Here is a 13,454-nt window from a genome sequence, read left to right on the forward strand (position 1 = left end):
AAGAGTGCACGTGGCAATTTTTGTTTTAACACGGTCGTTTTTTGTTTTTTAACACGTGGCAATTTTTTCTGATTTGCCTGCGGTGAATCCCGTCTCGAATTGGCGTGGATTTCGAATAAACGCATGGCAGATTGGGATAGTATTTTTCCGATGGACGGTTAGGATTAGCAAGAGCATTTGTCCAAGTGGGTAAAATACGTAGGGTCGTATATTAGCTACCTTCTTGACCCGGAATATAGGAGCCCTTTCTCAAGTTTACACTTTACTACCCATTTGTTAGGGTTTCTTATGGTCACTTTTATTCGGGTAATCACCCCTGTGATTCATTTTGTATTTTCGCTCCCTCGCTCGGAGTCTGGACTCCTCGTAGGTCGTAGCACAGAGCAATTCGCAAGGTCGGTGCTTCCTGATTTCTGTTTCTCATCGTGTCTTCTATACAATCGTCTCACCCGGAGAGGTCTGGAGATCGGTTTCGTCGTGAGCTCTCGTTCATAGCGAAATTTCGATTTCTCACCTTGTCAATGGTTGAACGCATTGCTAAGTTATACTCAATATTCCGTTTCTTTACATGGATTTTTAGACGCGGTAGATGGAAAAGTTTTGATGTTTTACATTTAATGGTCGATGCGAGACCTCGGGTAAAATGGAGGCCGAAGCGACAGTTATTTGTATCGGCTCTTTTTGGATATTAGGGTTTTGGATTTTCGTTGTTGTTGGTGAAGTGCGTTTTGTTTAAATTTCTAGCGTTCTCTGGAATCTGGAGGTATTAGTTTGGGTTTCAGAGTTTGCTGGAGGCTTGCCTTTATTCTCCTCTTCCTCACACATTTGCTTTTATATTTCCTTCCACGAGATTTCACATCTATGTTTATGTTCATTTTAACTAAAATAATTTCCAACTACAATTCAACTAGTTGATATTCAGGATTAAGATCGTTTTTTTAAACATTTTATTGCCGCTCTTGCTAGGGATTTTGGCTTCTGGCTCCTTTTTTTTCCCCTAATATTTTTTTTTTGTTTTAATTTCTTATTAATCTAGTGTTCTTAACGGATGGGGGTGCCGGGGGGGGGGGGGTGTTGTGCTCTTAACTTCAGGTTTCCGCTGGCGTGCAGCTGATTCTTTGTAAGCTATGGTAACGTCGAAGGAGGGAAAAAGTAGTTTCTTTTGTTTCCCCTCCCCCTCTCAAATTTCTACACTTCCTTCCATTTGTTGGGTTTGGGGCTTCTGTTTTATTAAACTATATACGGCGGGTTAAAGTTTGAGTTAGGGATTTGGAGCCAACTGGAGATGGACTTGAATTTATATAGGTGGTTTGGTTTGTGGTGATTTGGACAGGAAGGAGCTATTGGTGGTTTTGATCGGTGGTTTCCAGAGTTGTTGTAGTTTTGGATCTCTATAACTGAAGAATTTAATTGGAATATTTTGTATTTCCTCGATATGAGTCCAGACAGCAGCAGGAGTCCTCCACGAGCTAGGCGGTTCCGCAGTGGCGAGCGTGCATCTTACCGCGATGCTCCCTATCGAAGGGATCGCCGTAGTTACAGGTCCGTAAATCTTATCAATGTCTTTCTAACCTTTATTGCTATTTTTCCCTTTGTGATAATGTGATATTGTTGCACGGGTTCCCCTTGCTAGACTCTGATTATTGGGTCTTATCATTTGGTCCTTTTCTTCCCCGTTCTGGCTTGCTTTCGCTTGGTTAAGTGATGAATGATAAGAAACCATTAGTTGTTTACACCTGGATCATGAGGTCAAGTGAGATTGAAATTCATTTTCAATCATGATATTTATTTATGTTGATTTTTTCAACTGCTGTTTCTTAGAGTATTTATCTTCTTAATCAAGATAATAATTCATTTTCAGTGAATACTTGTATTGAATTTAGACAATGTCCATTATTTGAAATTGCACCAAATAAATGCTTTAGTTTATCGTTAAAAGCACAGCAAAATTATAAGGTTCACATTATTTCACCTGAAACAAAATGTTTGATAAGTGTTTTTAGAACATTATTGTATCATTTCCTTGGTTTTGGACTGGCATTTCAGTAAACTGGATTGGATTTTAAATCTTTATCTTGTTTCCATATATTTCGCAAGAGTACAGAATGGTGCTTAGTCTACTAAGACCTATCCTTTATTTACTATAGTTATTCAATTCCTTTGTTGAATACTAGTCCATTGAATCACATTTTTTTCTTAATTTCAAGTTCTCTTTTCTCTCTTCTTACATGTTCAATTTTTCTCCTTAACTTTGTCATTTTTCTTTTTACTTTTCTGCTATTTTTTCTTTCTTTCCCTTTGCATTTTTTAATACCAAATTTCTGCAATCCTTTCTAACTAGTAAAATAGTCATCCTCACTGGCTTTTTCTATTTACTTAAGACACCATTAATTTCTATTTGAGCTCTTCTTCATCCATTTATAAATTCTTTTTTGTACTTGTTTTTATTTGATTATTTAATCTCTTTATGTTCTGCCCAGCTTGCTCTGTTGGGAAAACCAAAGGCAGATTTCAAACTAATAAATTGAGGGCTTTGTGGCCTGTTTCTAGCTTGTTTAGAGCCCATTTCAGCCACTTCATTATCTATTCTTTGGGTGGTCTTACATCTCTTCTTGAGGTGTTCATGCTTTAATAATTGATTTCTAATGACCTTTACGGAAGTGGCAAGTCATATTTCCTTTGAATGAAAGAAAGGGCCATAGTATTGAAGACATGTCAGCCAATCTCTCTGTCTCTGTCTCTCTCTCTCTCTCTCTCTCTCTCTCTCTCCAGCTAAAAGGTACCCCCTAACACTAAGATGTCTTTTTTGTGGAAACATATATTTATATGCTTCTGGAGTTAACAATTATACTTTAGTTTTTTAATGACATTTGAGTATCTCATTTTTTTTTTCAAATCAATATTTAATGCCTATAGAAGCAGCCCATTCTTAAAACACACTATTTTGACTAGCATGTGCAGAATCTATTGGCATTCAAGAGGTTCATTATTTGTCCTTTGGAAACTGTGGAAACTTAAGTATTATTGCTCCACCTAATATTTTTAAATGTTGTGAGATTATAGAGATGTTGCAGGCTGCATTTAGTTTTAGACTGTTTCCAGAACATTATGTGAAGTTTCACATGCCTCAGTGGAAGAATGCATCTATGTCTAACCATAGGAAGTGCAAATATTTCAACTGTTCCACATTCACAACTGTTCTTCATTCAAGGTTCTAATACTAATTATTACATACTTCAACAATATGCCTTATTTCCTATAACCATTGGAACTTGGAAGGTGTTTAAGTTTTTGGACCATAATGAAGAAGTAAATTTCAAAAGTGAAGTGAAACCCGAAGTGTTAGTAGGGGTGCAACTTGGGCGGGCTCATGTTGGGGTATTGTAAATATTTGAATGGGCCTGGCCTGGAATCACAGGCCCAATGCAGTGTAGAATCTTCAAATCGGGTATCTGATTTGCACCCTATGTGTTAGTCACTTATTCATTGGTCATGTTGCTTCTATTTGCTTCCCTGGATTCACCAGTCTTTCAATTCTATTGGTGTTAAAATATTACAGAATATATATTAAAGTGAGGTGAAAAATCATGTGCTTGTCTCATATAGGAGACACCTGGTTCATTGCTTACATATTTGTTAGTGTTAAACATGGAATGGAGGTAACTGAGTCCTATAGCCATAGTAATTATTAATGTAGAAGTAGGTGGGTGAGAAATGCACATGAGGTTGCCTCTCCCAAGTGCCTTTTTTTCCTGTAAAAGGTGCTGTATAATATTCTTTATTTTTTATTTTGTGAGTTTGCAATGGTATAATGGACATTGTTATATTAATAGTTGCTTTCTATTGTTTTCTTGTTTGTCATGGTTTGATCAACAAACAAGTCAGCTAATGCTATCTTCTGCTCTTGGAGACTTAAGATTGTACTTCTTATTGTGAATATGTTGATTGTCTATGTTTTCATATCAAGTTCACACTTGATGAAGGTTACTGTTCTTTATTTGTAAAAGATGATTTCTGTTTACTACAGAAACTAGGGGATTAGCTTAGGGTTTATTATTTTCACATAAAAAAAATCCATTGCCTTGGTGGCATAGTTGTCAAGGCGGTTGCCTAGGCGACAAGGTGTCCTTTGAGGCTCGCCTCGCCTAATCGCCAATCAGTTTTTTACTTCTTACTATAAAATACTTTTTGGTTCATTCTTTTTTGAGATTATAATTATAAAATACACATTACTAAACTAAAATAATCATTTTGTGTGTTTATATTACTAATTTTCTTTTATTGTTTTCTTATTTATTAGGGTTTAATCAACACAAACATTGCTAAATGCTGTATTGAACCCTCAAAGACTTCAAAACCTGAACCAATAAGAAAGAGAGAACTTAAAATTTTATCTAGTCAGCACATTTTATTCTTCCATATATTCTTCTACTTCTTCTTCTTCTTCTTCTTCATATAGTCAGCACATTTTGTTCTTCTTTTCCTATAACAAAAATAAGGGTTCATCCCCTATATTTTTTTTAATTTTATTTTCAACATAAAGAATCCATTGCCTAGACGACAAGGCACCCCATGTCGCCTAGCCTTGCCTTGGTGCCTTGAAAACTATTCTTGGTGGGTCGCTAGGTGCTTTTCTGTAGTTTAGTGCTTTGACAAATATGCTTGTATCAAAAAGGGGTGGCTGGTGGTCTTCTTCTTCTTTTTTGAGAGAAGATAGACGAACAAATTGCCTACTCTTCTAACCACTTAATAGTATTCTGTATTCTCAAAGTCTCCTTCAATGATTAAATTCAAAATGCCTAGGTCTTTAGCAATGTGGATAACAGTGAGTGCAACCAAAACCTCTGCCTTAGTATAGTACTACAGCCAGCAGTCCCAGTTGTCCCACTGAAGTCCCAACAAATATTACCATTCTTTTCTCTGATCACGTCTCCAATTCCATCTATTCCTGGATTACCTTGGGGCATTTCTATCAAAATTAAAGTCATCACCCCTTCCTTTTGTGCATTTGGTCCCAGAGGGATGGTTAGGAGTGTGGTGGAGGAGAATAAAAAAATTAATCACATTCCTATGCAGATCATTTACAGAAATACCTTTAAAGAGCTGAAGCTGGTGCTCCACAAGTTACAACCGTTAGTAATGCGGGAGAATAAGTCTTACTGAGATCTGGCATTGTTGTCAAAGATGTGATTATTTATCACTTCCCAAATGCCCCACATCACCATTTGAATAACTCTTTGCTAATAGATCTTACCTCTCCTGTTAATACCTCTACCATGCCACTGCCAGGGTAGGTCCACAATATGCTCCAGAGCAACCCAACTGTAACATGTAATGTTGAGAAAATGGTGTCAGATTTTTTTTTGTTTTTTGACAATGGAGAAGAATATGATCAGAAGATTCGTCATTGTGGAGGCATTAAATGCAAGTCAAAGTTCAAAGTATCTTTACACCTTGATATGGAACAAAGGGGTGTATTGGTACATTGAACCTTGTGCCCACCTCTTTTTTTTTTTTTTTCAAAAATAGGTCATGGGGATGGGGTAGGTCTTAGGCCCATCGACCCCCTCAAATAGGTCAAATACCAAAAGCATTTTTATATATCATATTGGTGACCCAACAATATGATGAATCGGCCGATACATAACCAGTGATTTAAAAGGTGCGCCTAGGCGCACAGGTGAGGTGCATTTTAGGGTATGCGCCTTGCCTAGGTCCTAGGCGCAGCCCTTTCAAAAGGCACACACCTGGTGCGCCTAATGCACTTTGCGCCTCAGGCGTGGCACAAAGGCGACTCATTAAAATTATAAATTTTTTCTTAAATAACAATTAAACTTATAAATTCATTATTTTTTTTTTGTGTGAGAACTAAGATTTAACACCTAACGTGGACTTCTTTGGGCTTGTCTTGAGGGGCATGGCACAAAGGCGGCTCGTAGAATCAGGAATGTAATATGTTTTACATTACATTAGCTACTTGAAGTATGCAATTGAGTGAAAAAAGAGATTAGAGGTTTTACATGCTTGAAAATGTTTTATATGTTTGATTTTAATTTTTAAATTCTCATTTGAATATGCTTTACATCTAATGTTTATTTATTAATATTATGTTTAATATTTTTTGTTTCTTTGATTTTTTTGGCATTTTTTAATTTTCTGACAATTTTCTTGTTTTTTTAGCATTTTTTTTAGTTTTTGCACCTTGCTTCAAAAAGGCGTGTGCCTCACTTTGCGCCTTGTGCCTCGGGTGCAAATTGACCTCTGCACCTTGCGCTTTTAAAACACTGTACATAACAAAATTTCGAACCTTGATGCAAGTCTAAATGGAGAGACAATTTGCCAATGTTCTTCTGGAGAAGGTCACAAGTATTTATTCTCTTCAAGCAGGCTTCAAAAAAACTATGGGAGAAATGTGGGATTACCATATATTCTTAGAATGAAAGGAGGTATTTTGCTCACCTGCAATCAAAGCCTTGAAAAGATATGGATGGGAACATACCAGCAGGTGGACTTGAATGAGGGGCTAATGGCCTCTCTTAAACTCTTTGCTGGAAAAGAAAGGTTTATAAATTGCAATCCTCCTCCCCTTTCATGTGAGGGGAAACCTTTTGGTCAGACTGGAAACTGCTTTTACACCAAAAATACCAACTTGTGTTAGTATATGTTCCATTTGGCATATCTGTTGTGGCCCATCCCTTGCTCTTCTAGATACCCTATAACAGGTCATTTCTATTTATTGGGGCTGTAGATGATGGTGTTTTCTGCACTTGACTAAACTATCTTAGTCTACTTTTCCTCACTTTGTCACTTATCGGGGGTACTCCTAGTTTCTTATCTAATTTCTATCTTTTTTTTTGTTTTCCTATTTATCCATCTGAACATTTCCAGTTTTGTCATTCTCATTTTTTGACATATGACATTACAATTGGCTGCATATGATATTACAATTACTGGCCTTGTAGCTGCTTTTTAAAACTTTCTTTCTAGCTTAAGTATTATTTTCCCATCACATAGGACTTTGGATGCCTCCCTGCATTTTTGCTTTAAGTGTTGCACGTCTAATCCATGGCTAGAAAATCATCAGGGTTTGAGTTGTTGCTGTGATTGAAAAGGCATGTCTTGGCGCACAGGCGTTGCACTTTTCAAGGCTTGCACCACACCTAGCTTTAGAAAGGCACACCCTTGGTTCACTTTGCTAATGTTGTCCGTTTCAGTCTTCCTAATAGAAGACAATTTTTTGTTAAAATAAGGAACTAAGTAAATTATAAAACCAAATTTTTAAGTAGGGACTAAGGCATAGTTTTCAAGGCGCCAAGGCGAGGCTAGGCGACCATGGGGTACTCAGGCGCCTAGCCACATAGCCCTCGCCTAGGCGATGGAATTTAAAACTAAGGTTTCCGATGAATTTCTACCCTTTTGAACTAATTTCTTTTTTTTTTTTTTGGATTTATGTATTCTGCACTTACTTTTGTGCATGGAACTTGAAAGAACTGAAGGGCCAGAGCCCCTATTTTAGATCAACAAGGAACAAATACTAAAATAAAAGAAGAAAATGGAAAAGAAAAGTAGGGGCCGGAGCCCCTGTTCTAGACCCAGAAAATCTGGTGAAAAAATATTAAAATAAAAGAAGAAAAAAAGGGACGGAGCCCCTGTCTCAGAAACCAATAATGAGAACAAACAAAAGCTGAAAAAATGAAGAAATTAAGAAAAAAAGAAGAGGGCGGAGCCCCTGTTTTAGACCCAGAAAAGCTAGTGAAGAAAAATTTTAAATAAAAGAAGGGGTGGAGCCCCTGTTTCAGACACCAATAATGAGAAAAAAAAAGCTGAAAACATGCAGGAAAATTTAAGAACAAAAGAAGGGGGCAGAGCCCCTGTTTTAGTCCAATAAAATGATTCAAAAAACTTGGAGAAAAGATACAAAAAGGAAGAGGAGAAAATGGGGCGTGACCACTGTTTTAAACCAGGAAACAGAGAACAAAACTAAGAAGAAGAAGAAGGAGAAGGATTAACTCACCTTGACTTTCGAGGACCGTGGGAACGATGGAGGCTGTTGTTCTCTCATCTTCGTCAGTTCGATATTTCAGTTCTATTGTCAATGTGAAACCCTCGAAGATTAACTTTGTTTTTACTTTCCTCAATACAAAAGCATGATAACATGCAATAGGTTCTATTATAATTAACTAAAAACAACCAATAAAATATTATATATTTTTATTTTTTATTTAATAAATATTTATATAAGCATGCACCTAACATAATTGGCGTTTGGGCAAGGCGTTCTTTGAAAAGTGCCTAGTCGCCTAGGCGGGCCTTGACAACTATGGACTAGGGATTAAGAATTTAAGACCCTAATATGGACTTGTTTGGGCTTGCCTCAAGGGGCTTCGTAAAAAGTGGTTCGTAAATTAGAGCAATGCATTTACGGAGTAAATAAAGAGCTTGAAATTCCGCATGCTTAAATTGTTGAATGCTTGAATATCTTTGTATGTGATATTTGGTATTGTTTTTACGCTTTCACTATGCATATGATTTATGTTATATTTTTGCATTACAATTATGTATTTTTATGTATGTTTATGTGTTTTTACATTAGGTATGTGTTATGTTTAAGTATGTATTTTTTAATTAGTAATATTTATATTTTTTTTTCATTTTGGCTTTTTCCTATTTTAATTAATATTATTTTTAAACTCCAATATTCATAATGTTCTTTTTTCCCAATTGCTCACTTCCTGAGTGAGCAATATTTTACTAAGACCACATTGGTTCTCAATGGGTGCTGTTATTGTGATTTTTAATTTAGATTTATCAGTAGCTTTTGAGTTTTACTTCTTGATCAGTGACCCTATCAATTTTCTTTTATAACTGATGTGTATAAATTGAAAATTGTCTAAAGATTATTATTTTTATTTATTTCCTTATGTATCCAACACTAGAACATTGCCATTTTGGCTGTGTTATTTAAGTATGATGGGAATCTTTCGGTGGCTACTTCATCTTTGAGTTTTAGGTAGGCTGATGCCATTATTTTTCTCATCAGGCAAGATTATCTATGCAAGAACTGTAAACGACCTGGACATTATGCCAGAGATTGTCCTAACGTGGCTGTCTGCAACAATTGTGGACTTCCTGGGTAAGATGGGCTTCTTTACTGGTATTTAAGATAATGCTGATTTATGAAGTTGACAAAATTTTACTACCATTTAAAAGGTGTTTTAGCAGTTGGCATTGATCATAGAATATGTCCCGTAGATACAATGCATTTGCATTTTTTGACAATAAAGTTCATCTGTTTATGCCTCGTCTTTTTCTCACAAAAAGTTTGAGAAAAGGTAATAGTATTAAAGATAAAATTACCCCCACCCCACTCTGCACGGCTAGAAACTGTGGATACACTATATCCATGCATCTCTTTTTTGAATTCCACTTATTTTCTCACGGAAAAAATAAATAACTCAATTTTCTTCTCTCCAGCTGAATAGAGCATATAATTTTTATTACAAAAAACTGTTTTCCCCAGCGTCTGAGCAATTTGCAACCAAAATTTTTGGTTGATTCACGTTTTTGTCTCATCCCTTGTAAAAAAAATACTAAGAGCCTAGATGGATTGATTCATGTTTCCGTTTTTGAAGCCTACACTTACTGGCCATACCATATTTCCTTTGAGAAAATTCTGTGGCATTTGATACTTTGCATAAGCATGGAGTGCATTATAACTGCACATTCCATAGTATCGTCTCTTTCATTGCTCCGAAGTACAGTTAGATCAGCATAATGGACGATGCAGTGCATTGAAAAAACTTGTATTTTGACTATTAAGCATACCATCTATTGGGTGTTATACAACATTTGATTAGTAATTTCTACCTTAATAAGATTACCCTTGCTTTCCATAGATTGGCTAATCCAGCTGCTGCATATTTTCTTTTTCCACTTCCAATGCAAAGTGTGCTAAATTTCATGGTGACAATTCGTTAACTTAGTACGACAAACATCGATCTATGCCTTTCTCTGCAGAAGTAAACTAACGTGTATTTTTTGTTGAATGCCTTCTCTTATTAGTCACATTGCCTCTGACTGTAACTCAGCAACCATGTGTTGGAACTGCAAGGAGCCTGGACATGTTGCAAGCCAGTGCAACAACGATCCAATCTGTCATGTGTGTGGCAAAACAGGTCACCTGGCTCGTGAGTGCTCTGGTTCAGGCTTACCTCCTTATGACCCAAGACTCTGCAACAATTGCTACAAGCCAGGCCATATTGCTGCTGACTGCACCAATGAGAAGGCCTGCAACAACTGTCGCAAGACTGGTCACCTGGCCCGTGAATGCCCTAATGAACCTGTCTGCAATATCTGCAATGTGTCGGGTCATGTTGCCCGTCAGTGTCCCAAGTCTGGCCTAGCATCGGAGATAGCTGGTGGACCTTTCCGTGACATATTCTGCCGCAACTGCGGCCAACCAGGTCACATTAGTCGTGATTGTGTCTCGATTGTCATCTGCCAGAATTGTGGTGGCCGCGGTCACCATGCATTCGAGTGCCCCTCGGGTCGAATGGGACTACGCAGATACTGAGAGGGGAATATATTGCAGGTAGTAGGTGGAGTTATTCATTGGAAGTTTTTGGTATGTTGCAATTCTGGAAGGTACTTGTTCTCATTTGAATATGACGTGCATTAGAAAGTTTTTTGCCATTTTTTTTCTTTGTACTTGGATTCTCTTCAACTCTTCACAGCCTGAGATCTTTCTGTTAGTGTTTTCTTGATAGCAATCTAGAATCGCATCCTTTTCCTTGGGGGCTGTGGCTCGCCAACTTATCGTTTAATAGCAGTGGATGAGTTTCATGTGGCGAGTGCTTTGAATGCATGAAAAAATAGCATGCCCAAGACTGGCAGTTCTCATTCTTGGATGAGTGGTGAACTAGGAAAGTTTAGGTTACCACTTAGAACTTGGAACTGAAGGCCATAACATTACATTATGGAGAAAGGCCATTCTCATCTTGACCGATCCACGTCCTACCATAGTGCCCGGAGAACCAGGCTGGCTTAACTTACTAAGCTAAGCGCGAAGGAATTTTTCGTTGATTGCACGAGCTAGCCAGCATGCGAATAAACAAGCGGGAAAAGTACAGGCATACCAGTATAATGGAAAACGTGAGCAGCAAGAAAGCCGGATGCAAGAAGCGAAAAAACTACAATGTGCTAACATTCACTCCGGCTTTCGAGCCTACTTGATTGAGCGTTAGCGCGGTGTGGTCGCGCAGCCGTTCGTTAGCGCCGTGCTAGCGTTCAATCCGTTGCTTGTTGCTAGCGCGCTAATCGAGCAGTGCCGCTACAAGCTCCGGCAGCAAGTTCAGGCACCTCAGCGCTCAGTCCGTTGCTTGTTTCGAGATTTGACTTACGCCCTTTATTACTATTAGTAAGCTTGTTTGTTTTATAACATATCAATAAAGGCGAAAGGTTGACTGGAGCAAGGGGTGAGCGATTTTATATCAAATCAATAAAGGCTTTTCTTTGTTTGATTGATCGTTTGTAATAAGTGTTCTCTCTGCCGCGCCCAACTGCCATTCATCATGCTTATAACAGCCACTCTAGTGTCAATGGGTGGGCTATGCATGTATTTTTGTATGGGAGATTGTCAATGACATTATTGTAATATTGTAGTATGTTTTTTTTATATTTTTGATGTTTTTTAATGTCACTCCTCCAAAAGTTTAACGTACTCTTTGATGGGGGGTAGGTAGTCGAATGAGTTCATAAGCGTGTAAAGGTTAAGCACGAGATCCCCTCGACACTGTATTGTGTGTTTGTGCTTACCATTGATTAATGTAATACAAGTTACATTTTGTTTAATCCGTGTGCATTTTTGTTGCCTTTTGTGTGTTGTTGCTTGTATTCATAGGCTTTCTTGACCCCATCGAGTGCCGCATTGGGCCTCGTTGATTAACCCCATGACAGTTGGTATCAGAGCAGGAGCTCCTACACACACTCTGGACCTTGTCTTCATCCCTACATCAACACAATGAAAAGCAACCGTGGCATTGCCGATGACACACCACATGGGCGGCTTCAAGCCCACGACACTGATGAAGCTCCACTTGACAAACCTACCAAGACACAAGCTCCAAAGGGCCGTACAACTAAAGCTAGCAAGCACGACAAATCAGTTGACCAACTAGCTACCGTGGACATGCGCCTCCTACGTTGCGATGTGACAGTGGGAGAAACCCGAGATCGGGTTGATGAACTCCACTTCAACCTAAAGACGATTGAGAATGCAGTGGTGGAACTAGAAGGACGTTTCAATGGCGCCTTCAGAGACATGCACACCACCATACAGAATTCGGGAGCTGGGCCTTCCCAAAGCAACCTACAGGGCTTGCTAGACAGATTTCAAGTGCAATTGGATGAGATGAGAGATGAGATGACTCTCCTAAAGAGGGTGGTGGCCAACACACCTAGCACTCCCTCCACCCTAGCTTCCATGAACATCAAGATCCAAGAGCCAACACCTTACTCGGGTGCTCGGGATGCTAGGGAGCTTGACAACTTCTTGTGGCAATTGGAGCAACATTTCTCCGCCACTGGCATCATCGACAACCAAACTCAGGTACATACAACTGCTATGTATTTGACTGGTATCACAATGCTATGGTGGCGTAGGTGTTACCAAGACATTGAACGTGAAACCCGCACCATCAACACTTGGGTAGGATTCAAGCGTGAGATCAAGCGTCAGTTCTACCTAGAAAATGTGGAGTACGTGATGCGCTGAAGAATGAAGAATCTCAGACATCAAGAATTACTACATGACTATGTCAAGGAGTTTTCGGCCTTGACGCTGGAGATCTCTGACATGTTGGACAAGGATCTCCTGTTCAATTTCATGGACGGTCTCAAGCCATGGGTTGAGCTCAAACTGCAGCGATGTGGGGTTGAGGACCCCGCCACTGCCATGGCCGTAGCTGAGCAGCTTGTTGATCTGAGAACACCTAAGGAAGATGGGCAAAGACCATCTAGCACGTACCACGACTTTGAGTGGGGGAGATCAACAATCAACCTCTACAAATGAGAAGCTAGTGCCTGCGGACAAGCCCTACAATTACCAATGAGGGAAGAAGCCACAAGGAGGCCCAAGCCATCAAGGCCACCAAGCCACTAGGAGACCTCCTCCTGCACCTTGTTACCTTTGCAATGGGAAGCATTGGACGAGTGACAGTCCAACCCGAAAGAAAATAACTGCCCTCATCGCCAAACTCAGCGATAGTGAAGAGAGCGATGAGGAGAAACCCACAGCGGCGCCAAGAGTAGGCGCCCTCCAACTCATCAACGCCATGGTAAAAAAAGAGGCCACATCCAAGCGACCCACCAAAGCCCACAAGGGGCTGAATTATGTAGACATCACCCTTGGCGGGAGGCCGACCCAAGCCTTGGTGGACACTGGGGCCACCCACAAC

At 39.0% G+C, this 13,454-nt stretch overlaps 1 protein-coding gene across 4 annotated transcripts; it reads left to right on the top strand.

Moving 5' to 3' along the window:
- Window positions 1-219: 219 nt before the first annotated feature.
- LOC148870196 (uncharacterized) lies at window positions 220-10,769 on the top strand. Of its 4 annotated transcripts, none has more exons than XM_088972334.1 (5): window positions 238-395; window positions 1,093-1,152; window positions 1,334-1,542; window positions 9,041-9,133; window positions 10,063-10,769. In XM_088972334.1, the coding sequence occupies exons 3-5, from the start codon at window positions 1,436-1,438 to the stop codon at window positions 10,571-10,573; spliced, it is 711 nt and encodes a 236-aa protein (XP_088828460.1). In that variant the 5' UTR covers window positions 238-395; window positions 1,093-1,152; window positions 1,334-1,435; the 3' UTR covers window positions 10,574-10,769. The 4 variants fall into 4 exon arrangements, with proteins under 4 accessions (XP_088828457.1, XP_088828460.1, XP_088828458.1 ...); XM_088972332.1 differs by having other exon boundaries at window positions 1,093-1,130; XM_088972331.1 differs by lacking the exon at window positions 1,093-1,152 and having other exon boundaries at window positions 220-395.
- The last annotated feature ends 2,685 nt before the right edge of the window (window positions 10,770-13,454 follow it).

The sequence above is a fragment of the Nelumbo lutea genome, chromosome 2 (assembly GCF_056320005.1).
Source record: "Nelumbo lutea isolate HS-2025 chromosome 2, American lotus-T2T, whole genome shotgun sequence".
Taxonomy (NCBI): Eukaryota; Viridiplantae; Streptophyta; class Magnoliopsida; order Proteales; family Nelumbonaceae; genus Nelumbo; species Nelumbo lutea.